General features: G+C 40.9%; 2 protein-coding genes and 1 pseudogene across 2 annotated transcripts; 1 reads left to right on the top strand and 2 right to left on the bottom strand.

The window, feature by feature from the left end:
• Positions 1 to 1,862: 1,862 nt before the first annotated feature.
• On the bottom strand, positions 1,863 to 7,289 carry LOC100662168 (olfactory receptor 52K2-like). The gene has a single exon (XM_023542380.2). It carries the CDS (start codon positions 6,918 to 6,920, stop codon positions 5,976 to 5,978), a length of 945 nt encoding a protein of 314 aa, XP_023398148.2. The 5' UTR covers positions 6,921 to 7,289; the 3' UTR covers positions 1,863 to 5,975.
• On the top strand, positions 1,931 to 4,724 carry LOC100664714 (olfactory receptor 52M1-like; annotated as a pseudogene).
• Positions 7,290 to 19,659: 12,370 nt separating the features above from the next.
• Positions 19,660 to 23,639, bottom strand: LOC135232008 (olfactory receptor 52K1-like). Its single transcript, XM_064289267.1, has one exon. The coding sequence runs from the start codon at positions 21,070 to 21,072 to the stop codon at positions 20,128 to 20,130; it is 945 nt and encodes a 314-aa protein (XP_064145337.1). The 5' UTR covers positions 21,073 to 23,639; the 3' UTR covers positions 19,660 to 20,127.
• Between the last annotated feature and the right edge of the window lie 3,948 nt (positions 23,640 to 27,587).

Raw genomic sequence — 27,587 nt, 5'->3', positions numbered from 1 at the left:
GAAATGTCATGGGCTTGTTTAAGACAATTTAGGAGGATTTTGTGATTATGTTCTCTTCCCTCCTTAACGTATCCACTATGGTTTAGACTAGAGATAACACAGAAGGCTTTCTGGAAGAGTTATCTAGAATGGGCTTATCTAGAAGGGTTATCTAGAATGGGCCTTGAAAAGTCGGGGAAATTTGCCTGGGTGAAAACCAAGGAAGTGGAGAAGCCTTTCAACAAAAACACGTCTGTGTGAAGAAAGTCACTATGGCAAGTATGGGATTTCTGAGACTTGCTGACTCTGCAGAAACCAGATGGGAAAGATCAGGAAGGTAGGCCTGAGGCGGGGAGGGCCTCAATCAGGCCATGTTGTGTGTTCTTAGATTTTAAATGCTGAAGGAGTGAAGCCATAGGAGTCATTGCTAGATTCTTAGTTGGAGGTATCTGAAGGGCAGAAGGGCAAGAAGGTGCTGATCCACCCCCATGCCCACATCCTTTCCCCAACCCTCCCCATCTCTTTAAAGAATAGAAACGAAGATGGTTGTGGTTAATAAGATCTCGTTGACTTTTATAGCAGTCCCTTCTTTTGAATCCCTGCTACCAGACAATGGGCAAAATGTCCAGAGATTTGCTCATAAAACAATGTGCTTAATGTATGACTTCTCTCAATTACAGGTGATTCTCAAGCTCTCAGCAAAAAAGTTTAGTAATATTTCCTTAGAGTACACTTTTCTTAAGGAACTTCATTTATTCTTCCTCATTCTGTTTATCCATGAAACCTGGGTTTTCTTTGAGACATTAGGACCTACGCCAAATGTGGTCATCTTTGAAGAAGTCAATTCATTTGACAATCTTAGCAAACTGGTACGAACCCAGTTAGAGAAAGGGGAAATTGTACTTCACCAAGATGATATTCAAGGAGCCCTGGTGGTACAGTGGTTAAAGCGCTGGACTGCTAATCAAAAGTTGGCAGTTTGAAACCACCAGCTGCTCCTTGGAAACCGTGGGGCAATTCTGCTCTGTCCTATATGGTCTCTATGAGTCCGAATTGACTCAACGGCAGTGAGTTTGGGTTTTGGTTGGTGGTGCAGTGGTTAAACACTCCACCACTAACCTAAAGTTCAGCAGTTTGAACCCGCTCTGTGGGAAAAAGATGTGGCGGTCTGCTTCTATAAAGGTTTACGGAATCTTTATAGGCTCTTTCTTCACACAGCCATATTTCTGCTGAGAACCTTCCCTACCTCCTAGGTTTTTACCTAGGCAATTTTTCCCCATCCTTCAAGGCCCATCCTAGATCACCCTAGTGGATAGATAAGGAGGGAAAGAACATAATCACAAAATCCCCCCAAATTGTCTTAAACAAGCCCGTGCACATTTCTTTCTTTCTCTCTTTTTTTTGGGGGGGGGTCTAAAAAAAAAATTGGGGGTGGAGGCAGTTCTCTGTCCTACAGGGTCACTATGAGTCAGAATCAACTTGATGGCAACAGGTTTTTTTTTTTGGTTTTAATATTTTCCTTAGTAAATTGTCCCCTTACATGTTTTTGACTAGACTTTATTATTTATATGCTTGTTTTTAAAACTCTTGGTCGTTTCTAAATGATAGAATATACATGTATAATAAAGGAAGAAAATTAAAAGCACCAATGATCATACCTACCCAAAATCAACAAATATTAACTTGGTACAAATCTTTCTTTTTCTATTTAAGACCACACCAAATATCTATGTGTGTGTCACACCACATCTATGTGACACACACATATATATTTTAATGGAATTATATCATAGCTTAATCTGCCTCCTGCCATCTCCTTTCTTACCATAATATGATCTAAGCATTATTCCAGGTAAACACATAACTCTAAAAAAGTTATCAATAATTATAATTCAATGAATGGATGCACTAGAATTTAAGCAATGATTTTTTTAACACATCTTGTTTCCAACTTTTTATTGCTATAAAAATCAGCAGTTGCAAATAGCTAATCAGTGTTCGTTATCAATGTTATTATTATTGTTATTGATACAGTGAAAAGAGAAGTATATGCAGATACCAGGATAAGCACATTATATGGGTTTGCATTTAATCATTGAACATAGAACTTGTATGTGTTTACAATTTCCTTTAAGAAAAGTTCCCCGAAGCAAATCAATTAGGTCAATGGGGATAAACATTTTGGGGGACTTCTACACTGTAGAAGGACAATTTCACAGTAGAAATAAAGAGAATTCCTGTGTCTGCATTTAACAAGGGGGTGATATCATGGACAGTTTCTTTTCCAAATATTTAATATATTGATTTTCAAGTTGGCGTTCAGAAATCTTCTTCATTATAGGTTCCACCACTTGCCCAGGATAGAAATGAAAAGCTAGTCTACAGTTGCCAGAGGCAGTGTCTTACACAGGCGTAGAAGTCTAAAACTAAGACCTCCTGCCTCCTGGATACATCACATTCCCAAACATGTTTACCTCTAATAATGTCTGCTCAATGCCTACCTCCTTCTTGCTAACTGGAATCCCAGGGCTGGAATCCTTGCACATCTGGTTCTCCATTCCCTTTGGCTCCATGTACCTTGTGGCCGTGTTGGGGAATGTGACCATTCTACTGGTGGTAAGGGTGGAACGAAGCCTGCACCAGCCCATGTACTTCTTCCTGTGCATGTTGGCCATCATTGACCTGGTCCTGTCAAACTCTACCATGCCCAAACTACTGGCCATCTTCTGGTTTGGTGCCTGCAACATTGGCCTGGACGCCTGCTTGACACAGATGTTCTTCGTCCACTGTTTCGCCACTATTGAGTCAGGCATCTTCCTTGCCATGGCTTTTGATCACTATGTGGCCATATGTGACCCACTACGTCACACATCAGTGCTCACCCATGAGGTAGTGGGCTGTTTGGGGCTGGCTGTACTCCTCCAGGGGCTACTTTACATTGGACCCCTGCCCCTGATGATCCACCTTAAGCTGTCCCTTTATCGGACTCAAATAATTGCCCATTCTTATTGTGAGCACATGGCTGTGGTGCCCTTGGCATGTGGTGACACAACAGTCAACAACTTATATGGAATGGGAATTGGATTCCTGATATTGATCCTGGATTCAATAGCCATCACTGCCTCCTATGTGATGATTTTCAGGGCTGTGATGGTCTGGCAACCCCTGAAGCCAAGCTTAAAGCCCTGGGGACATGTGGTTCTCACATCTGTGCCAACCTTGTTTTCTATATCCCCATTGCTGTTTCCTCTCTCACCCACCGCTTTGGCCATCATGTGCCTCCCCATATCCATATCCTTCTGGCCAACTTTTATCTCCTCATCCCACCTTTCCTTAACCCAGTTGTATATGCTGTCCATTCCAAGCAGATCCAAGAGAGACTTGTACACATTCTTAAGGCAGGGGCTCAACCCAGGTGACTGTTCTGCATCTATGGCACATATAAATGTTTAGTAATGGCAGAAAAGGCTTGACTGTGGAAGCCTCTGCAATCCCCGGGTCTTACCTGATCTGTGGGAATAAGAGTCTAAGTGAAATGTTAGAGCCTATTTTGTTTGATCATGAGTTTTCTGTGCGGTGTAGACCCACCTTCAGGAAATGGAGAGGGAAAATCAGGGCATGAGTTTTGTACTACAATATCCCTTTCCATACCTATTTAACTTCATAAAACTAAGCACAATAAGCACAAGCATACAGACCACAAGAAGTAAGATTTCTATCCTCGACCCTTTTGGTAGATAATTTCTAATGTCTCTTTGACAGTGTCATAAAGCACAATTTCCAGAAGTTATGTTATACTCTAACACCTTCTTGAAGACAGTCTACAATTCTGTTAGTAAAGGTCTAGAAAATTTCAATCTTGTTGGTAAGCTTTTCCAGTCCTTTTACTTTCCCCAGAAAAACATGGAGGCAATATGTGATAAATCTTAATCTAATGAGTCTTGGAATGAGACCTTACTGTCCAATGGAATTGAAGTCCTCAAACCAGGTTATTCTCCAATCTAAATAGACAAATGGCTGTGCGATATCCCATATCTCCTTCTAATAATAGGGTTAACAGGGAGCAGGAAGGAGGAGACAAGGGAACGATTTTAGGAAATTTCATTTCAGAGGATCTGAATGGCATACGTGAAACTGAGGGAAGAAGGTAACCATGAAATATTGATATTAAAGAAATTGGGTAAAGGATTGAAAATCAGGGGGCAGTGATTGTTAACTTTTTTAAAATTTTGGCCTTCCATGCAGGAGACTCACATTTGATTCCCGGCCAATGCACCCCACGCACAGCCACCACCTGTCTGCCAATGGAGGCTTCCATATTGCTATGACACTGAACAGGTTTCAACAGAGCTTCCAGACTAAGACAGGCTAGGAAGAAAGGCAGAAGGCTTGATGGTCCACTTCCAAAAATCAGCCAAAGAAAACCCTATGGCTCACAACAGTCTGATCCACATGCGTTCATGGGAATGGCACCAGACTGGGCAGTGGTTCATTCTGTTGTGCATCAGGCCACCATAAGTTAAGGGCTGACTAGACGGTAGCTAACAACTATGCTTATATGTTGTGAGTATGTAAAGGCTTTGTAAGCTTCCAACATGCCCCAGCTATGCACAGAAGAAACAAGCAAGGGATTGTGACTACAAAGGAGCTAGAATTAGAGTATCATTACCCTGGAGTATTTGTGTTGGTGTCAGAGGAAATCATGAGAACAGAGGTGGGAAACAAGGGAAAGGAGAACTTTAGGTTCTTGCCACTCCCTTCACCTCCTAAGCTTCCACAACTCCCAAATTTCTACACCCCAGCTGACACGGGCTTAGAGATCATCTTTCAAGGCTAAATAAAATAGAGAGGTGATATAGATGTACATATGGACATAGACATAATTTTATAACTTATAAACAGTAGTCTCTGTGGAAACAAAAAGGTCACAAGATAAATGTAGAAGAATGCACTTGTGGAAGATGGTGTATGAGGGCTTGTGTGAGCAGTAAAGCTGCACTTGTCAGCATTAACATTAAGAATTCTCTAGTATCTGGTTTTGCATGAGAAAGAGAAAAACACATGTCAATATTCCCATCTCCCATTCGCTTTTCCATCACATTTCTTCCACTATGCTGGGCCCCTGGGTGGGAAGTTCAGAGATCACAATGCACTGTGATTATCATTTCTTTCTCTGTCTCAGAACAGAAACATAGGTGTGGCATCCCTGCCTTAGCAGCCTGTGTATCACCTGTACTGAGCAAGGAATTAGCACACTCTTAATGTTCAATATTTAGTGGAGAATTAGTAAATGAGGGACTCACATCCTTGTTGAAGATATAAAATATGTCTATGTGCAAAAAAAGAGTTGCATGATGTACAAAGAGATGTCAAGGACATGTCTTATCCAAAGTGTTTAATGAGAAAGATTAGCCATGAACATGGAGAGCTCAAAAGAAGAAATCAAAAACTCTGTAGGCTGGTTCAAGTGAAGAAATAACTTCCCAACAAGCAGAGTTGTCTGACTTGGAATCGGTAGCACTGCAAGGTTGTAAACTCCCCCAACACAGGAGTGCTTAGGCAAAAGTTGAACATCACCTGTCAGAGTGACTAAGGAGAGATTCCTACAACAGATGTAATGCTGGTCCTCTCAGGTGGTGAGTGGATAGCTCACCAAGTTCCCAGTTACTTGGGATAGAAACTCACAGTCTCTTAAATAAATGAACTTGGAAATATTTTTGTGTCTCTAGGTGAGCTCGCCAGAAGATATTGGGTCAAGAATCTGACAAAAGGGAGGGTTCTGTAAAGAGACAGCAAAATCACCAACTCAAGTCCAGAGGCTATGAGGGGACACAGACCTGTGAGTCCTGATTAGAAAATTGTGAGTTTCAGGACACCATTTATTTTTTTCATTATACTGGGAAATAACTAAACATGGAGATTCTGGCAACCCTCCACTTGCTATTATGCAACATTCAAACTGTCCTATATGGCTCCACACATCCCATGCCCTCCATTTACACATCCTTTCTCAGGAATAGTCCTATGACTCGCTCACGAATCTGCTTCGTCTTGACGCCATAGATGATAGGGTTGACCATGGGTGGGAAAAACAGATACAAGTTAGCAAGAAGAATGTGGACATGGGAAGGAGCCTGGCGGGCCACACAATGCATGACTGAGGAGATGACCACAGGTGTGTAGAAGGCTAGAATGGCACCTATGTGAGAGACACATGCCCCAAATGCCTTATAGCGAGCCTCCTGAGAAGCAAGCTGTAGAACTGCCCGAAGGATAAAGATGTAAGATAGGATAACAAACAGCAGATCCAATACCACAATAAACATGGCCACAGCAATGCCATAGATATTGTTGAAGCGTGTGTCTCCACAGGCCAGCCTTACAACAGCCATGTGTTCACAGTAGCAGTGGGCAATCACTGGGCCTTGGCAATAGTGGAAGCGTTTGAGCAGGAAAGGGAGTGGAGTCATTAGTGTCACAGCTCGGAGTACAGCAGCCATGACAATCCTGGTGATTAGGTGCCCAGTCAGCACCATGGTGTAGTGCAAGGGCTTGCAGATGGCCATATAGCAATCAAAGGCCATGGCCAGCAGCACTGCTGACTCCATGATGGAGAAGGAGTGATTAAAGAACATCTGCACCAGGCAGGCATAGAAGTTGATCTTCCTATCCCTGAACCAGAATATGGCAAGCATTTTGGGCAGTGTTGTAGAGGACAGAACCAGGTCAATGGCTGCCGACATGGCCAGGAAGAGGTACATGGGCTCATGGAGGGCTGCATCCCCTCGGATGATGAAGAGCAGGGTGCAGTTGCCTAGCAGGGCCAGTGTATAGGCTGAGCAGAATGGGATGGAGATCCAGATGTGCAGGTGCTCCAGGCCTGGGATCCCCATCAACAAGAAGGCAGCTGGATGAGTTGAGGTCATATTGGAGGCTGACATATCCACTGGGAATTCTCTTTTTTCTTGCCTACTTCCACAGGATTCCTAGAGAGTATCTAGGGTCAGCAGAAGCACAGGGTTCAAGTTCAAACTCTCATCACCCATGTGGAAGTATTAGCACTTGTTCCCATATCTAGACCTTAAAAGAAATTGGAAAATAATCCCAGTGTACACGGAGAAATGTACTAAGTCATGTTTCCTGCCCTCTAGGTACTTATGAAGTCATTTGGTGATTCAGATATTAAATCCCAATAAAGCTAGAGCCACAATACAATAGAATGGAGAGAGAGCTTTCTGTTTTCTTCATGATGCCAAGGGCAGCTTTATAAAACTGGTAAATTTTGGCTTAAGTTAAATTTTTATCCAAAAATATTCATGGTCTCCCTATTGCCTCCCAACTCAACTTATAGTCCAGATTTTGAAAGGAGGCGTGTGTTTTCAGGCAGGGGGTTGTCCTGAAATGTCAAGCTGTACGTAAAAATAAACAAGTTTTAAAAAAAAAAAAACTATTGCTGTTGAGTCGATTCCAACTCATAGCAAACCTAGAGGACAGAGTAGAACTACCCCATAGAGTTTCCAAGGAGCACCTGGTGGATTCGAACTGCCGACCTTTTGGTTAGCAGCCATAGCACTTAACCACTATGCCACACGCTGATTAGAATGGCTAAAATTCAAAATACTGACCACACAAATGCAGGCAAGGATATGAAGCAACAGGAACTCTGATTCGCTCCTAATGGGAATGTACACAAAAAGGAATTCTCTGATGGGAATATGAAATGGTACAGTCCCTGTGGAAAACAATCTGGTGTTTTCTTACAAAGTTAAACACAGACCTACCATAGGATCCAGCAACCACACTCCTAGGTAGTTACCCAATTGAGTTGAAAATGTATGTCCACATAAAAACTTGAACACAAATGTTTATAACAGCTTTATTCATAATTGCCCAAAATTGGAAGCAACTGAGATGTCCTTCAGAAGGTGAATGGATAAACAAACTCTGGAGCATCCGTGCAATGGAGTATTATTCAGCTACAAAAAGACACCGGTTATTAAAGTACCAAAAGACACAGAATAACCTTAAATACATATTGCTAAGTGAAAGAAGCCAAACTGTGAAGGCTATGTACTATACGATTGCAATATATGATATTCTGGAAAAGACAAAATGATAGAGACAGTAAAAAGATCAGGGTTCAGGGGAGAAGTGGGGAGGGATGAACAGGTGAAGCACAGGCACTTTGGAGGCACTGAAACTATTCAGTGTGATACTGTAATGGTGGACACATGACATTATACTTCAGTATAAATCCTTAGGACTGTACACCCCTAAGAGCGAACCCTAATATAAACTATGGATTTTATTTAATAGTAACATATTGAAATTGGTTCATTAATTATAACAAATGTACCACAGGAATGCAAGATAACAACAGGAGAAACAGAGTTCAGGAGACAGAAGGGATATATGGAAATTTGCTATACTTTCTGCACAATTTTTCTGTAAACTTAAAACTGCTCTAAAAATAATGGCTGTGAAAAAAAACTTAGGACAAATCTTGGGACATAGAAAGTACTTAGTAAATGCTGGGCACTTTTCTGAATTTGGATAACTACAGGTTAAGTGACTTACTGACAATCACATGACTGGTAAAGTAAATATCACAGATTAGATTTGAACCCTGAGAACTCTGATTTCCTGCCTTAATGTCATAAATCATACACCTGCTGCCTCAATCTTGTAGTTTCACAGACAATTCGTGTCCAACGTGTTCAAGTTAAAAGAAAGAAAGTTCAAATTCATTTCTCTCTGTAGAAACTGACATGAACCATTTATATGTTTATGGTCTCAACTTCCTTGTCTATAGATATAATCAATAAGGACATCTCCCATGCCCATCTTACAGAGTTTTAGTGAGGAAAGATAAAACATGTGAGAAGGACTTAGTAAACGGTAAAGCATTGTATAAATGCTATTTGTCATTACTATCACCCTCCTTCCATGCAAATCTGTCTCTTTTTCTAAAAAGTCTATCTTTTTGTGTGTGTGTGTATGTGGGTGTGCTTTAGATGAAGGTTTATAGAGTAAATTAGTTTCTCACTAAACAATACACATGTTGTTTTGAGACATTGGCTGCTAACCCCGCAGCGTGTCAACACTCTGGCCTTCTTGACCTTTGATTCCCTGTTGCCAGGTTACCTACCCCTCCTGCCTTCTTGTCATTGCCCCTGGGCTGGGGCGCCCATTTAGTCTCATTTTGTTTTATGGGTCTGTCTAATCTTTGGCCGAAGGGTGAACCTCAGGAGTGACTTTATTACTGAGCTATACGGATGTCCAGGAGCCACGCTCTCTCAGTTTCATCACTCTCTGTCAGACCAGTAAGTCTGGTCTTGGTGTGTGTGTGTGTGTGTGCGCGCGCGTGTGCGTGTGTGTATGTGTTAGAATTTTCTCCTACATTTTTCTCCACTCCGTCTGGGACCCTCTACTGTGATTCCTGTCAGAGCAGCTGATGTAAAAATTTATGCTGATTAACATTAGCACAGTCCTTCATTCCTCGGCCTTATCTATTCCTCTAGCTAACACCCCTTAACTCACAAACTCTTTCATCGCCTGCCTTTCCCATCTCAAATATTACTGCCACCCATCGGAAACCTAAGAGTAATCCTTGATTTCATTCTTCCCCTCATTCTTCACATCCATTAATTAATAAATCCTGTCAAGCTGCAAAATATGTTTTACTGCCCTTTCTATTCCTGTCCACTGCCACTACTCTTAATTAAGTCCTCATCGTCTTTCATCTCAACTACTCAAAAAAAAAAACCTCTTGCCATCAAGTCAATTCTGTCTCATAGCGACCCTATAGGGCAGAGTAGAACTGCCCCATAGGGTTTCCAAGGAGCAGCTGGTGGATTTAAACCGCTAACCTTTGGATTAGCAGCCAAGTTCTTAACCATTGCACAGCCAAGGTACAGTGCCTCGTAATTGGTCTCTGTGGCCTGAATCTTGGTCCTATAATCAATTCTCTATGCTGCAGCCAAAGAGACCATTTTATTTTTATTTTCTTTTTTATTGTGGTGAAAATAAACATACCAAAACATTCACCAACACAATAACTTCCACATTTACAATCAAAGAGGCCATTTTAAAAAGCAAATTATACCATGCCAGGCCTTGTTTAAGATCTTTATGGACTTAGCGTTGCACTTAGAATGGAACGCACACTCCCAACACTGGCTTAGAAAATCTCGTACAGTATAGGTCCTGCTCACTTCTTCAGCCTCATCTTCCACCTTCCTTCTTCACTCTGCTGCAGCCAAACCACCCTCTGAGAGATGCTAGAGCTTGAGGAGCTCCTTTCTAGTCAATGATGATGCCCCTTGATCCTGTCCCTGAATTGTCTCTCATACTTCTCTTGTGCCCTTTGTGCCTTCCCTAATTCACATCTTATCATCCCTTGCCTGTGTCACTGTAAAAACTTCAGCTTTAGTTTTTCGCCAACAACCCCCCCGAACTTCAGTATGACAGAACACATATTTTACTTCTCTGCTAAAAACTATTTATGAGATACTATTGCTACAAGAAAAATGAAAACCACTAAACATGTTTGCAGACTTCTTCCTGACTAAATGTTAGCTTCACTTCCTGCCATTCCCCTAATATGCATCATAAGTTGAACCACAGTGGGTTGCCTGCCATTTCCTGAAGTAGCCATGCTTGTAGCTGTTTCTCTGGAATGTTTTCCTCTGCCCCTTTCTTACCTAGCCAAGATCCTGTCATCTTCTTGGTGAAGCTCTCTCAGAATCCTCCTGGCAGATTTTCTCACTCATCTCAATGAAGGGTCACTAATTCTTTACACTCAGTAACACAATGAGAGTAGATCTGTGTTACCCACCAATGCATGTGTTTGTCCATTCACTGGCCTGTGGGCGCTTTGAATACAAAGGCTGAGTTTATTTGTTTCTGTATTCACAGACTTCACTTAATGTGGTTGGCGATCAATAGGTGATTTTTTAAATGAATGCATGAATGACTTCCATTCTGGAGAAATGTGCTCATCCCCTGCCTTTGCACAATATACCACCCAAAAAAAAAAAAAAATAGAGAGCAGTAAAAGGTTTCTTCTCATCATGGTGGAATGGGAAGATGTGAAGTTTAGAGAAGATGAAGTATTTGCAGAAGATTGTAGATAGACAGAAAAAAGGCCTCCTGTTAAATAAGGACATCCAAAGATTAGAAGGATAGAAGAATCAAGAGTGAAGCAATGCCTAAGACCAGGATAAGTAGTTTTTTTGGGCATGAGAGGTACATGAGAGCTGGTCTCTGCCTTGTGCACTCTGTAGCTTATGCCCCAAGCTACCATATGCCTTCAGAATTAAACACCCTTCCTCCGTCAGGTCTCTGCTCAGCGTTGGGGTATTCTTCATAGCAATTACTATTTTCAACTTGTTCTCTGCTACTATTCCGGTTATGCCAGTTTTCTCTTCCAGCCCTTATCTCTTTCCGTTGATCCTGTGCCACTATGTTACCTTTTACAGTCATCATAAGTTTGGATCCACTCAACAGACAAAGGGTTTGTTGTTTTTTTTTTTTTTTTGCTTTTTTGTAGGAGCCATTGGATCCCAGCATCAGTACTTACTCCTGGTTTGCTTGTCCCTCTCCCATCTGTGTCAACTCCCCTACCACCCTTGGCCCAAGGTATTCTCACCCCTAGACGTGAGGCTTAATTCTTGACATGCTGCGTAGGTTTCAGGAAAAAAAGAATGCGCTGTACCTCTCTTAGTGAGAGAAGGGTAGGAGAGAGTTGAAAAGAGAGGCCTGATTTATTATCATATTCTTTTCCCAAAACAAAGAAAACAGCACTGTCTGTCCCTGAAGAACATCCTGAAGGGCCTGGTTTCTTCTCTAGGGGTGACTCCAGGGGACTTCTGTGCCCCAGTCTTCTGGGGTTCCAGCCCCTGACTTCCTGCAGACCCTACTCTCTCCCCATTGTGTGCCTTTCAGTCATGCCTCCCCTGAGGCAGAATGTATTCTGGTTTCAGTAATCTTTGTGCCTCTCCCCATCCTCACCTTCCTTTCTTGCAGTGCCAACCGAGAAATAGAGTCTCCTTAGAAATACACAAACAGATGCCTATTGTGTGTACTTTTTGATTGTGGCTTATAAGGTGAATTTCAATCATAACTAGTCAAGGCTATCTATAATCTACTTTTGTTTTGATTTTTGGTGTTTTGCTTCATTTTATGTTCTGATAGGTGTGTGGCATACTAGAGAGAGCTGTGGCTGAAGCTACGGGTGGGAATCTAGATTGAGTACCATTTGTGACCTTGATGAGGCATTTAACCTCTGATTCCTTGGACTGTTTCCTTATCTACTCAGTGTGGTCAGTAATACTGGTCCTGCCCACCTCACAGGATTTAGGGGAGGATCTAATGAGATAATTGAGGAACAATGACATTATTGTTTACTCAGAAATTATCAACTACTACTAATAATAGCGAAGGGGGATGCTTTCCTCCTACGACTAATCTCAGCACCTATTCTGCCAAGGTCCTGAGAAGGGAAGCTGGTTTTCACAGGAACCCCTACGTCCTTTAACCTGAACTAACTCTTCATGACACATCCCGACAGCTCCTGTTGAGCCTGTCTCTGGTCACTTCCACCTGTCTTCCCATAGAGATACCCAGATCCTGCAATAGACATTCTAGCTCTTGCCTCTCAGGGATAAGAACTCACCTCTCTTGCCTGAAGTGTAACACATTGGATTCAGGTGGGGTTCTACACAGGGCTTGCTTTATTAAAGTCTGAGTTAGGCTAAGGAGACAGAACATGTGGAGGTGGTAATTCTGACTTGAGGTACCACAAACTGATTTTGGGAATAGTCAAGGAGGAAGATATCCAAGCTGGGTTAGGGAAAGACCATGACAAATGTTGAGAAAACACATGCTGGGTTAAGCAGTTTATGGTTAACATTAAAAGAGACCCAAGTTTAGATCACATGACCAAGTATTAGGGTAAGGTGACATAGGCTAAGGCTGTGGGAACCCAGACAGGACTGAAAGACAGAGTTGGGAAGAATAACCAAAAGTTACAGTGCAGGGGAAAAATATATGCATATAGCAGCCCTATAGGACAGAATAGAACTACCCCATACGGTTTCCAAGTAGTGACTGGTGGACTCGAAATGCCAACTTTTTGATTAGCAGCCCTTAGCTCTTAACCACTGCACCACCAGGGCAATACTTAGAGGTAAAAGGGAACACAGTGGCACAGGTCAATGGAAAGAGATAAGGGCTGCCAGAGAAAACTGGCATAACCAGAATAATGGCAGAGAACAAACTGAAAATAGTAATTGCTACGGAGAATACCCCAAGGCTCAGCAGAGACCTGATGGGGGAAGAGTGTTTAATTTTTGAGGGCATAGGGTAGGTTGGGGCATAAGCTACAGAGTGCACAAGGCAGAATCCAGCTCTCATGTACCTTTCATGCCCAAAGAAACCAGTTATCGTGGTCTCAGGCAGTACTTCCCTCTCGATTCTTCTATCTTTCTAATTTTTGATGTCCCTGTTTAACAGGAGACCTTCTTTCTATCTATCTCCAACCTTCTTCAAAATACTTCATCTACTCCAAACTTTAGATCTTCCCATTCCACCATTATTTGAAGAAACCCTTTCTTGCTCTCCAGGTGGTATATTGCTTTTAAATATATTATTGCTGATGTCAGATGAGTCTTGGCTAAAAGCAGAAAATACCAGAAAGATGTTTCCCTGTGTTTTATTGACTATGCAAAGGCATTTAACTGTGTGAATCATAACAAATGATGGATAACAATTCTAAGAATAGAAACTTCGGAACATTTAGTTGTGCTCCTACGGAACCTATACATAGACGAAGAGGCAGTTGTTTGAAGAGAACAAGGGAATACTGCGTGGTTCAAAATCAGGAAAGGTGTGCATCAGTGTTGTATCCATCACCATACTTATTCAACCCATATGCTGAGCAAATAATCTGAGAAGCTGGACTATATGACAAAAACATGGCATCAGGATTGATGGAAGACTCATTAACAACCTGCAATATGCAGATAACATGAACTTGCATGCTGAAAGTGAAGAGGACTTAAAGCACTTACTGATGAAGATCAAAGACTACAGCCTTCAGTATGGATTACACTGGTCAACATAAAGAAAAAAAATCCTCACAACTGGACCAATAAGCAACATCATTCTATGTGGAGAAAATATTGAAGTTCTCGAAGATTTCATTTTACTTGGATCCACAATCAACACCCATTGAAGAAGCAGTCAAGAAATCAAATGATGTATTACATTGAGCAAATCTGCTGCAAAAGACATCTTAAAGTGTTGAGGACTAAGCCATGATATTTTCAATTGCCTCATGCATACGAAAGCTGGACAACGAATAGGGAAGACTGAAGAAGAATTGATGTTTTTGAATTATGCTGCTGGTGAAGACTATGGAATATACCATGGACTTCAAAAGAACAAAAAATCTGTCTTGGAAGCAGTACAGCCAGAGCTCTTCTTGGAAGCAAGGATGGCAAGACTTCATCTCTCATACTTTGGATATGTTATCAGAAGGGACCAGTCCCTGGAGAAGGACATAATGCTTGGTAAAGTAGAGGGTCATTGAAAAAGAGGAAAACCCTCAATGAGATGGATGGACATAGTGGCTGCAACAATAGGCTCAAACATAGCAATGATTGTGAGGATGGCACAGGACCAGGCAGTGTTTCGTTCGGTTGTACATAGGATCGCTATGAGTCGGAACTGACTCGACTGCACCTAACAACAACAAGTACATTTTGTAGACTAACCTTTTTAGAAAATTGGGAGCTTTGCAATCTTAGAGGCAATATATGCATGACTTCGTCCCCTTTAATGGTTTTAATTCAGACTTCTGCTTCTACTGTTTATGGACAGACAGCCTACCTGTAACTTTCACGGGCTTCTTCAAACTTTTATCAAATTCCAGATTTCCTCAGGCTTGTGGCCAACCCTGCTTTTAAGTCTCTATTTTTTTTTTTTTTTTTTTGCTTTAGCACACTAAGCTTTAAAAAAAAAAAAAAAAGCTTTTAAGAAGGAGGCAAATTCTTTCATGTCATTCTTCATTTTTGTCCTATTCCATGGAGGTAGAAATGCTGGAAGCTGATTGTGGTCTTTGTTTTGTTCTCTACTATCTGCTTATGTGATTGCATACACTTAAATCTTACTTCCAATTTTATACAGGTAGTACCCCAAACAAAATCTCAATCTATCCTGGGGAGTGATCTAGATGAAAAAATGAGAAGAGGTTGAAAGCCCAGCCTAAATAACAGGGAGTCATGATTAGTGGTGTAAGATCCAGAGGGAGAGGACATGTTAGAACTTCATGTAGAGGGCTGCTTTCCTTGAGGTATTGGGATAGCCAGTCCATTTCAGGGCCGTTTACTCAATTTTGATGATAACCCCACTCATTTGTTTACATGTTCATGACCTTCTGTAGGAGTTAAAATATTTATGACTGCTTTAGAAATTTTAAGATTTTATGAACCATTATAAATTTGTCTCTCAGTATATCATTTTTACCTTTATTTGGTTTTAATGGGCAAACCAGCACTGACAATTTTGGTAAACAAAAAGAGTCCTGTAATTATTGCTACTGGGTAAAGAGTTCGATATCCTTAATAATATGATATATAACCTGATCAAATATTTGAATTATCCTGCTGGATGGATAAATTTGTCAACTAGTTGTCATGGATTGAATTGTGTCCCCCAAAAATATGTGTCAACTTCTTTAGGCCATGATTCCCAGTATTGTATGATTGTCTACCATTTTGCAATCTGATGTGATTTCCCCATGTGTTGTAAATTCTATCACTATGATGTAATGACATGGATTAGTGGCAGTTATATTGATTAGATAGCATCTTAAGCCAATCTCTTTTGAGATATAAAAGAGAGAAGTGAGCAGAGAGACATGGGGACCTCATACCACCAAGAAACGAGAGCCAAGGGAACAACACAGCATTTGGACCTACGGTTCCTGGGCTGAGAAACTCTTTGACCAGGGGAAGATGGATGACAAGGACCGTCCTTCAGAGCCAATAGAGAGAGAAAGCCTTCCCCTGGGGCTGAATTTGGACTTCTAGACTGTGAGAGAATAAACTCCTGTTTGTTGAAGCCATCTGTTTGTGGTATTTCTATTAAAGCAGCCCTTGATAACTAAGACACCAATTAAAATAAAATACTTCTACATGGAAATGACAGCCATGAAACAAATTAGAATGGTGTCAGGAAAAGTTGAAATGGAAAGATGGGAATACTATATAAGAAACTTTATCTGCAAAGCTTAAATCTGTCTTTATTAACTGTGACAATCTGTAAAGCCCATAACTACTAAGATCTTCAATACTAACAAGGTTATAAATGACATTACTGCAAAAGAAATACAAACTGAAGAAACTTAGAAATTTTTGAAAAAAACACAAAAAAATAAATCTTCAACTACCCAGATGCCAAAACTGAGATGATATAATAATCTAGAATAGAAACAAAATGAGCCTTATTACAGAATCAGTCATAATTCAGTAATAATCAAGTCATGCATGATGATTTTACATCTGAGAATTCTGTTGATTGCAATTTTTTTTTTATCGTTAGAAGTAATTCAACTATGATACAGAATATGGCAGGAAAATAGTTTATAAAATTGAAAGCTCATATATTTGGCTTTAAAATATTATGCTTATTATAAACATCATAAGTAAAATAGAAAAAAAAAGGATATAATAGCCAGGGATATGTCTGCCAAACGTCTCACAATATATTTATTTCATTTTCTCATACAGTGTGATAAAAGTAGATTTCACCAAATCTTAGCAATACCGCACCTTTGTAATATGGCCTCTGGGTGGGCATTAGTTCCCAAAAATGTCTGCACTTTAGAATTACCTGAGAATCTTCTATAAATTCCAGATCCTGTTACACCCTAGAACAATGGAGTCAAAACTTCTTTTTTAAGCTAGTGCATGTAGTTATCCTGAGCAAAGCACCCATGAAATGTTCATCAAGCTGAGGGTGTCCTAGCTAAAATGAGTATCTGTGTCAATCAGGAATCCATGTTCAGGCACTGGCTAAGCAATGTGTTCACTAAAAATTACTCAGACTCCGGGCCATGCAAAACTAGAGTGCACGAGTGGCTGGACATTTTACAATTAAGCTTGAATTACTGCACACACATAGTCTTGTATTGTTTATGTAAGTGTTGAACTTCCAGTTCAAAAATAACATGCATGTATTATCTGTGTTTGTTTTCATGGGTGCTATATTTCATTTAAGCACACAATGTTGATAAAAGATGGGAAATAACTCATTATTTTTAAGTAAAGCTAAGAATGTGTATTTTTATTACAAGTTAATGGAGTTTATGTACTATTAGCCTTGTATGGGGGACAAAATCACTCTCTATGGGAGTGTATGAGTATCACCTAACAGGCAAGGTTATTCTGGCACCAAACATAAGGGAAAAGAAAATTTTGCAGCCTGGAGACATTTGTCTAATGAATTATACTGTTTTAAATTTACTAAATAATAACGATAGATTAATAATTAACTTCTAAATGTAATAGTCAGTTATCACTGTGGAACAAATAACCACAAAACCTCAGTGGCACACAACAATAAGCCTTTATTTCTCATACATCTGGAGATTGCCTGAAATGACTGCTGATGTCAGCTGGGTTCACTTCAGCATCTGCAGATTGGCTGAGTATTGGCTGATTGAAGCTGGGCTTGGCTGTGAGGCTCTGCTTCAAGTTGCCAGTCGTCCAGGCAGCTCTGCACCACATGACTCTCACCCTCCTTGGACAAGTGGGATAAGCAGGCCACATTGTTCTCATGGTGATTGTAGAGTCAGAAAAGACAAAGCCCAACTGCACAAGCAAATTTCAAGTCTCTGAGTGCACCAAATCTGCTAATATCCCATTGGCCAAACTGGGGCGCCTAGCCAAGCCCATAGTCAATATGTGAGAAAGTATACTGCAGCCACCTCCAGGTAGGGAGGGAAGAGAGTGAAATTTTTAAACAGTAATCTAATCTGTCGCACAAAATATCCCAGCCCTGCTGAGGCAAAACAGACAAGAGTTTTGTGTCTCTATATGGGTTAAAAATACAGCAGCATCTCCTCCAGTTTAGCTTCTTGGTGTCAGCTGGAATCATAGAGGGAAAGGCAAAAAAGCAGGGGTAGGTAGGCCTCAGGGCACAAAGTCAGAGGCCCTTTGTCCGTACCACTTTCTTCCTTGCCATCCAGCACCGTGAACTGGTTGGCAGTAGGAATGACGTCCCTGGGAACCGTCCAGGCATTCACTGAACCCGTCACCTTTCACAGGGCCTGTGCTGCAAGCTGTGACACAACAACCGAGGTCTGGAGATGCTTTTACAGAGCCTACCAGGTTCCTCTCTTCCTTATAATTGGACGAGTTTCTTCAGAATTGTTACTAGGGGCACAATATGGTCATAAAATGAATAGTAGAAGAACATGGTAGTGTAAGTAAGCCTTTAAGAAGGAGTTATATGAAAGCATCTATGAAAAAGAACTAACTAAAAGAATGCTCAGGTATGAGCGTTTGCATAAGAAGGAGACAAAGAGAAGCAGAAACATGAGGGAAATCCAGTATCATTTGTAGAATAGATTAGAAGAAGGAATAATGCATTTTCTTCATTTTTCTTCAAATACACAGCCTCGAACTGTATTAAGTTGAAGTGCAATATAGAGCTCACAACTCCAGCAATCGGCTTTCCCTGAGTTATGCTGTGAAGCAAACAACCCCAAAATCTCAGTGATTTACAACAACAACAACAAAGCCTTACCTGTGCTGTATTAACACTTTGGGCCATCTGTTCTATACTCCAGGATGTGAATCAGATTCACATCTGCTCCATGTCTTTTCTCCATCCTGGGTCCATAGTGAAAGAGAAACCCTGATGTGGGACATTCTAATTCTTGTGGCAGAAGACCAAGACAAACTGAGACAAGCTATGCAATCACATTTTAAATTTTCTGTTCACAATGACACATTTCAAGGCCACTAAAATTCTGTTGGCCAAAGCAAGTGACATGACCTGGTTTAACATCAGTGGGGATAGGAAATACTCCTCCCAGAACAAAAGAATATCTGTAAAAATAATATACCAAAAACCAAACCCATTGCCGTTGAGTCAATTCCAATGCCACATAGGGCTTTCAAGGAGTGGCTGGTGGATTCAAACTACCACTCTTTCAGTTAGCAGCCGACCTCTTAACCATTGTGCCACCAGGGCCCCAACAATAATATAGTCTACCACAACTACATATTGTAACTATTTATTTTCTTATTTATCTCCATAAGTCTCAATTTCAAGAGAGAAGTGTGCTTCCCAGCCTGTAACTCAAAGATGATAGTTACCTCCTCATTCAAAAATTTATTCTTTCTAGATACTATGAGAAGTTTTGGAGACACAATACATATGTATGTAAACAGTTAGTTAAGTGATCTTATACATTAATATAAAGGGATGTCAGAGGGCTCCTGTGCTAAGTGTTCCATAAATAAACTGGCCATGAGCATGGGTAAAGCCAGGAAAGGAAATTAAAAAAGGAACTGACTTAACAGAAGGAATAAGTCTCCTTGTAAGTGAAACTCTAACTGTAGAGCCAATAGTCTTGTGAAGTGGTAGGTTAACAAACAGTGGCTATGTTCAGGCAGAGACTGAAGGCCACTTTTCAGAAAATATATACAGGTAATTTCAGTGTTGGCCTTTGGATTATAGAATTTGGGGTTGAATTCCTCACTCACAGCCTAGATGAAGAGCTCACCAATATCTATGCAATTGGGCCAATCTTAGCCGGTATTTCCACTGTCTTTTCACCTAGATGACGATGCCTGCTCAGAGTATATCACTTTGGATGATTCTTTATGCCTTCCTTAATCACTCAAGAAGTCGATGAGAATTGGGAGGTCAAACCTTTGCTATCAGACCAGAGGAAAGGGACAAACCAGGCCTGACCTAACTGGTGGCTCTGTGAGAAATGGGACCTCTTTCCTTATCATATTTGAGAATTGCCAACATGAAAACTATGCAATTTTCCTACTTTAGATTTTCTCATCTACATCAAACCAGCATCCACATAGTACTGGACATGTGTGTGAGAAAACAGCTATTCATCTACACATCCTTTCTCTGGAATAGACTGAGCAACTGATCACGAATCTGCTTGGTCTTAACACCATAGATGATGGGGTTGACCATGCGTGGGAAAAGCAAATAGAAGATAGCAAGCAGTATGTGGACATGGGGAACAGCTGTGCGGGCCACACGGTGCATGATTAAGGAGATGACCACAGGTGTATAGGTGGACAGGATGGCACCTATGTGAGAGACACATGTCCCAAACGCCTTATAGCGAGCTTCCTTAGAAGCAAGCTGTAAAACTGCCTGAAGGATAAAGATGTAAGATAGGATAACAAACAGCAGATCCAATACCACAATAAACATGGCCACAGCAATGCCATAGATATTGTTGAAGCGTGTGTCTCCACAGGCCAGCCTTACCACAGCCATGTGTTCACAGTAGCAGTGGGCAATCACTGGGCCTCGGCAATAGTGGAAGTGTCTGAGCAGAAAGGGAAGTGGAGTCATTAGTGTCACAGCTCTGGCTACAGCAGCCATGCCAATCCTGGTGATCAGGTCCCTGGTCAGCACCATGGTATAGTGCAGGGGCTTGCAGATGGCCACATAGCAATCAAAGGCCATGGCCAGCAGCACTGCTGACTCCATGATGGAGAAGGAGTGAAGACAGAACATCTGAACCAGGCAGGCATAGAAGTTGATCTTCCTATCCCTGAACCAGAATATGGCAAGCATTTTGGGCAGTTTTGTAGAGGACAGGACCAGGTCAATGGCTGCCAACATGGCCAGGAAGAGGTACATGGGCTCATGAAGGGCTGCATCAGAGCAGATGATGAAGAGCAGGGTGCAGTCGCCCAGCAGAGCCAGTGTATAGGCAAAGCAGAAGGGAATGGAGATCCAGATGTGCAGGTGCTCCAAACCTGGAATCCCTACCAACAAGAAGGCAGCCGGATGGGTTGCTGTGATATTGGAGACTGACATGGCTTCTGGAAATTCTCCTTGTTGATTTTCACAGGGTTCCTTAACCTTCTATGTACACCTTCTAAAAAATAAAATTACAGAATTCAAGCTCTGCTATCCCACCTGGGTGGATTAGCTCTTTTTTTGCATTCCTAAACCCTATTTAAAATAAGTTAGGAGTCCTCATAGACATGGAGAAACATAGTCCATGTCTCCTGCACTCAAGGAACTTGGAGTCTCATTGAATAAATAGAATACTCAATAGGATTCATACTACAAGACAGCATTCAGAAAGAAATGGAGAAGAGGTAGTATTTTCTGTGTTCTTAGTGATGTCAGGATTACCTTGATAAAAGAAGTAAAAATATGTTTACTATATTTCTGTCAAACATACACTGGCACCATCCTACATGCCAATCAAACCAAAGTCCCAGTCATTTCTGTTCTGAAATCTCAGATTTGAGTGCCTGCCATTCTCGATTAATCATACAACCTCTACACTTTCTCTAGAACTATGTTGTCTGATACAGTTCCCATGAGCCACATGTGGCTATTTAAGTTTAAATGTGTATTTATTAAAATTAAATAAAATTAAAAAATTGGTTTCTCACTCACAGAATACACTTCTTAAGTGCTCAATTACTGTAAGTGACTGATGGCTACCATATTAGACAATGTAGATACATTATAATTCCATCATAGCAGAAAGTTCTTTTGGAGAGCAGTGCTCTAGAATATACCTTCCAGGTCCTTTCCACACCCACAAATCTCACTAAATACAACCCTGCTGCCAGCTTACTGAGAAAATGAGGAGCTTCTTTTTTTGATTCTTCATTAATATTCATGTTGATTTTTCTGTTCATATGACTCTTCCTCCACACATCTCTCAACTCCTTCATTTTTATCACAGGAGAACTCTCTCACCTCTTCAGCAATACTGACCTCTGGCTTCCACACCAAATACCCTTTTTTCTTAACAATATTTTAATCTTTCCCTCTTCTCTTGTTCATTTTTTTTCTTTTCTTCTGTCTAATCCTTAAACATTGAGTTTACCAGTTTTTTCCAGACTCTATTCTCTTTTTTGTTGTTGCTGTTATGAATTGGCTCCAACTCGCAATAACCTTTTGTGTAATAAAATGAAACATTGCCCAGTCCTGTACCATCTTCGTGATTGTTGGTATGTTTGAGCCCGCTGTTGAAGCTATTGTGTCAATCTACCTCACTGAGGATGCCCCTCATTTTTGTTGGCCCCTACTTTACAAAAGATGATGTCCTTTTCTAGCTGTTGGTTTTTCCTGACGATGTATCCAAAGTAAGTCAGTCAAAATCTCACCATTCTTGCTCCCAAGAAACGTTCTGGTTGTATTTCTTCTAAGACTGACTTGTTCATTCATTTGGCAGTCCACACTATACTTAATATTCTTTGCCAACACCACAGTCAAAATGCATCAATTCTTCTTCTATGTTCTTTTTCAGTTACGCAACTTTTTCATGTATACGAGGCTATTGGAGAGAGCATGGCTTGGGTCAGTCACACCTTAGTCATCAAAGTGACACCATCTTCTCTCATCTGTTACTGCTACAAAAACCACCTAACAAGAGTATAGAGTCACCCTTTTGCTCTCCAATATCTATTCCTTCCCACAAATGCCCACAACATTTTGAAATGAAGGGACTTGAAGTAAAGGGATTGCGCCTTATTCACTTCTATATCCCCAGCCTCTAGCATATACAGTAGGTGTTGAACATTTCACCAACTACCAGACTACTGAAAAATAAACCTTATGACTTTGTGCAGAACACCCTCCCTTCCACCCATCTGCTATGGACTTAGACTGGTTGGTTAGCTCCTAATTCAAAATGTATCCAGGATGGAAGTTCTAAGAAACTCCCCACAAGCCTTGGTTACTTGCATCAGAATAAAATCTTCTTCTCATTGGAAAGTATTTTTGCCAAGTCTTACTAATACTTGTCAATTTTTTCCAAGAATGAGAAGTGAATGTATAGCAAACAAACTCTATGACAGTAGGAGCTTTTTTTTTTTTTTTTCAAACTGTTATATCTCCACTGCTTAGAACAGCACCTGGTAGATGACAGGAGCTCTATTAATGACTGTGAAATGATCCCACATATCTGTTTCACCTTTAACATCCTGAATATGCATTTTCCATAAATCTAAACATGTTTCACTTTATCTCTGAATCTCCATGTCCACCAACTTCCTCCATCCTTCTTCTGAACATCACTGACTATCCCGTGACCTGCCAACCCAACTTCACACAAAGAAAAAATTATTTGTTCTAATTCTTCCCACACAAGCACAAAGTGTCCATCAGTCTATAAGCTTTATTTCCTTTGAAGTTCATGCAAGATCTTCTGCTCCCGGAATCAGAATCTCAGAGTAAGAGAGTGAATAGAGCCATTCTTCTTCCTCTTATCAATAGAACCCAAGAAACTTCTCTGCAGTAAATGTTTAGTGCAATGTTTAGGAGTCATTGTCCTGTACCCATATCCTGTTTCCAGAGCCAAGATGCTCACACTTGATGACAGGATTTGTCTTCTGTTTTTTGCCTCTCCCAAAAGTGTTTAAAAGCGGGCCCCATGCAGAGAAAGTACTCAGTCAACGCTTGCAGCTCTTTGGTAGCCTACATGTTTATCCTAAGAGGATATGAAAATGATTAAAAAAAAAAAATGATAGATTTGGGAAATTAATACCCAGATAAGGGAAGATGGTCACTCACCTAAGGTGCTTCAAGGATGTGGCATGTGGCAGAAGGATCGCTAAGAAATGTATCTCCTACCTTACCTTGTCATCTTCCTGGTACAGGCCTCATTATCTCTTTCCTGAATACTGTAGCAACTTCCTAAACGGGATGGGGATTCTTGTGGGGGCTGGGAGGAGCAATGATAGGAGGTGAGAAGTGATAGGATCCAGCTAAGACTTCTTGGAGATGGCTCACATTGTTTGGCATAAAAATGAGGCAAGCATCCTCTATGATAGGAGGAGGGACTGAATTTGTAGATAAAACATTTGGATGGGACTGTCAAGACTTCTCCTTCCATTAAAAAGCCATAATACAGGCAAGAAGGAAATTGCATTGGGGGCAAGAGGGTGGGGTTGATATCTACGAACAGGACAGGGTGTGGGAGGTTATTGACAGTGCCCTCGTCATTTCTCCCTCACCACACCTGTCACCTATGTCCTGTTTTTCTGCAGTTCCAGCTCTGGTCAAAGTCCGCAGTCTGAAGTACAATTCTTGGTCCTTTCCACTAGCTTCTTGCAACTCCAACACATCTTTCCACCTACAGTGAGAGAAGTTTGAGAAGGAGGGAGCTGGGAAGGATGCAGCTGGCTTTATCTTCATGTATCTCAGCCCTTCTCTCAAAAGGATTTGGAAGCAGAAACTGCTGTACTTTAGAAGAGTCCTCAGGGGCTCATGATAGGCTCAGGACTCTTCTTTAGTAGTTGACTCAAGGGGACACCCCCATCCCAGGGATCCTTTCCCTAGGGTTTCCTGCAGCCCATGCCGTATCCCCGTTTAGTGGCACTAATTCATGCCTCCCAAGGTCATGCTTTGTTCTCAGGGTTGTGAGCACTTCAGGTAGGGCTTCCTTGTGCCTTAGTCTTTGCTGTGCTTTTCCTTACCCCTAGCCTCTTTCCTGCAGTGTCTCCTAAGAAAGAGTCTAATTATAACATATAAACTGCAACTAATGCCCATTCTGACTGTGACCTGAAAGGGCAAGACTTCCAGCCTAACCAGACCAAGGTCATTTATTAAGAGTTTTACTTTCCATACACGTTACAAACTGATTTCAGCTTGTAACTTTGGCATGACAGTTAACTTCCCTGATCTTTGATCTGTTTCCTTATCCCTATAGTGAGAATAATAATCTCAGTTCTTCCTAACTCAGAGTGGATGGGAAGATCTAAATAAATAATTGAGAAGCCATTATTTATGTGGTTTATAATTATTAAAAATATAGAAATAATAAAGAGGCTCTTTCTACCTAAAACTGACCTCAATGCCTGGTATTTTGCAAAGACCTGAGAAGAAAGCTAGTTTTACCAGGAGCTTTTTGGACTTTGCCTGCCCTAACGCCCAATAATACTTTATAGAAGCAATTTCAGGGCACTGTATCCTAGTCATACTCACTCACCACCCAAGAAGTATCCTAGACCTATGTGTATCTTGCCTAACTCTTGGTCCTGAGGGAATGTGGACTCAGCACACCCCCATGATAAATTGGGGCTCCTGGAATGTTGGAAAAGTGGGGTTCCTACATAGGACCTTTAAAAGTAGAGCCTATACTAACTAAGCACAGCCAGACTGATGATTCAGGCAATATGAAGGGAACCTGGGATAGACCTTAAATGGCAAAAATTGGTGTCAGCACACCTATGTTCATCGTAGCACTGTTCACAATAACAGAAAGATGGAAACAACCTAAGTGCCCATCAGCTGGTGACTGGATAAACAAAATGTGGTACATACAATGGAATACTACACTACCATAAAGAATAATGATGAGTCTCATAATGTGCATGAATCTGGAAGACATTATGCTGAGTGAAATAAGTCAATCCCAAGAGGACAAATATTGTATGATCTCACGTTTATAAAAAAGACAAAAATAGGTATACATACAGAAACCAGTGTTCCTTGGTGGTTAGTAGGAATGGGTGAGTGGGGAGAGGGGAAATCACTCTTTAGATAGTAGACAGACACTTGTTAGTAGGCACTTGTTATTTTGGAAATGTACCACTGAATGTGGGAAATGCACACACAGCTTACCAAAGTAAATGATGTCATTCAGAAGTACACACACACACACACACACACACAAAAGAATGTTTTTGGTAAATGCTTTGCAATAACAACCAAAAATATATGTGTAGTTACATATGTGTGTATGTATACATATATGTGTATAGGTTTGTTTATGTGTATATATGTGTGCATATATAAATATATGTTTTTATATGTATATACATGTGTGTGCGTGCATATATGTTCATATAGCACATAGGGAGCACAGTTACAGATGTTTCTTAGACATAACCAAACACCTCGCAGGATTGGTATTATGGGTTTGAAACCTTAGGACCATAGTCTCTTGGGACAACTTGGTCAATTGACATATGCCATTCACAAAGTTTGTGTTCTACATTCTAGTTTGGTGAGTAGTGCCTGGGGTCTTAAACATTTGTGAGCTGCCATCTAAGATACAACTATCAATTTCTTCTTGTCCAGAACAAAAAAGAAAAAAGGAAGCCAAAGACTCAGAGAAGAAACTAACAGTTTATACAAACCACAGTCAGAGACCAGAACTACCCAGAGACGAGAAGAACTAGACGGTGCCCAGCTACCACTAACGACTGTTCTCATCAGGACCAGAATAGATGGATCCTGATAGAAGGGGAGAAAAATGTGGAACAGAACTCAAATTCCTGCAAAGTCCACACTTACTGGGCCTGTTGAGGCTAGAGCACTTCCTGAGACCATTGCCCTGAGGTACTCCATAAACCTTGAACCAGAACTACCCCTTGAAGTCACCTTTCAGCTAAATAACAGATTGGCTCATAAAATGAAGAATATTACCAGTGAGTACCGTGCACTTTTAAAAAAAAAAAAAATCATCTATACGAGACCAAATGGTCAACACTTATTCTAAAGCACAGATGAAGGAGTATGGGGGGCAGGGAAACCAGATTACTGGAAATGAAATATCCAGAATGGAATGAACGAGAATGTTAACACATTGTGAAAAATGTAACCAATGTTACTGAACAATTTGTATTGTTGCTGTTGCTAGGTGTCAAGTCAGTCCAACTCATAGCGAACCTATGTACAACAGAATGAAATGTTGCCTGGTCCTGCACCGTCCTCACAATTGTTGCTATGTTTGAGCCCATTATGTTGCAGCCACTGTTTCAATCTGTCTCCTTGAGGATCTTCCCTTTTCCCTGACCTTCTGCTTTACCAAGCATGATGTCCTTATCCAGGGACTGGTCCCTCTTGATAACATGTCCAAAGTATGTGAGACAAAAATCACCCCATCCTAACTTCTAAGAAGCATTCTGGCTGTACTTCGTCCAAGACAGGTTTGTTCATTCTCTGAAAGCCCATGGTATATTCATCATTCTTCACCAACACCATAGTTCAAAGGCATCAATTCTTCTTTGGTCTTTCTTATTCATTGTCCAACTTTCACAGGTATTATGAGGCAATTGAAAATACCATGGCTTCAGTTGGGCGCACATTAGTCCTCAAAGTGACGTCTCTGCTTGTTAACACTTTAAACAGGGCTTTTACAGCAGAACGATTCATGTAGTAATTGTTAAATGGGAACCTAGTTTGCTGTGTAAACTTTCACCAAAAACATAATAAAATAATATTTTTTAAAAGTTGGCATCAGGGCAGAGGCAATACAAAGAAAAAACAGGCTTGGGGTCAGAAGAATCTCGTGGTTGAACATTATGTAATAGAACAGAGGATATACTGGCTAAATTGCCAGATCATGCTTGTAGGAAACA

Source organism: Loxodonta africana, chromosome 7 (genome assembly GCF_030014295.1).
Source record: "Loxodonta africana isolate mLoxAfr1 chromosome 7, mLoxAfr1.hap2, whole genome shotgun sequence".
In the NCBI taxonomy this organism is placed as follows: Eukaryota; Metazoa; Chordata; class Mammalia; order Proboscidea; family Elephantidae; genus Loxodonta; species Loxodonta africana.
This window is presented reverse-complemented; position numbering and strand designations above follow the sequence as displayed.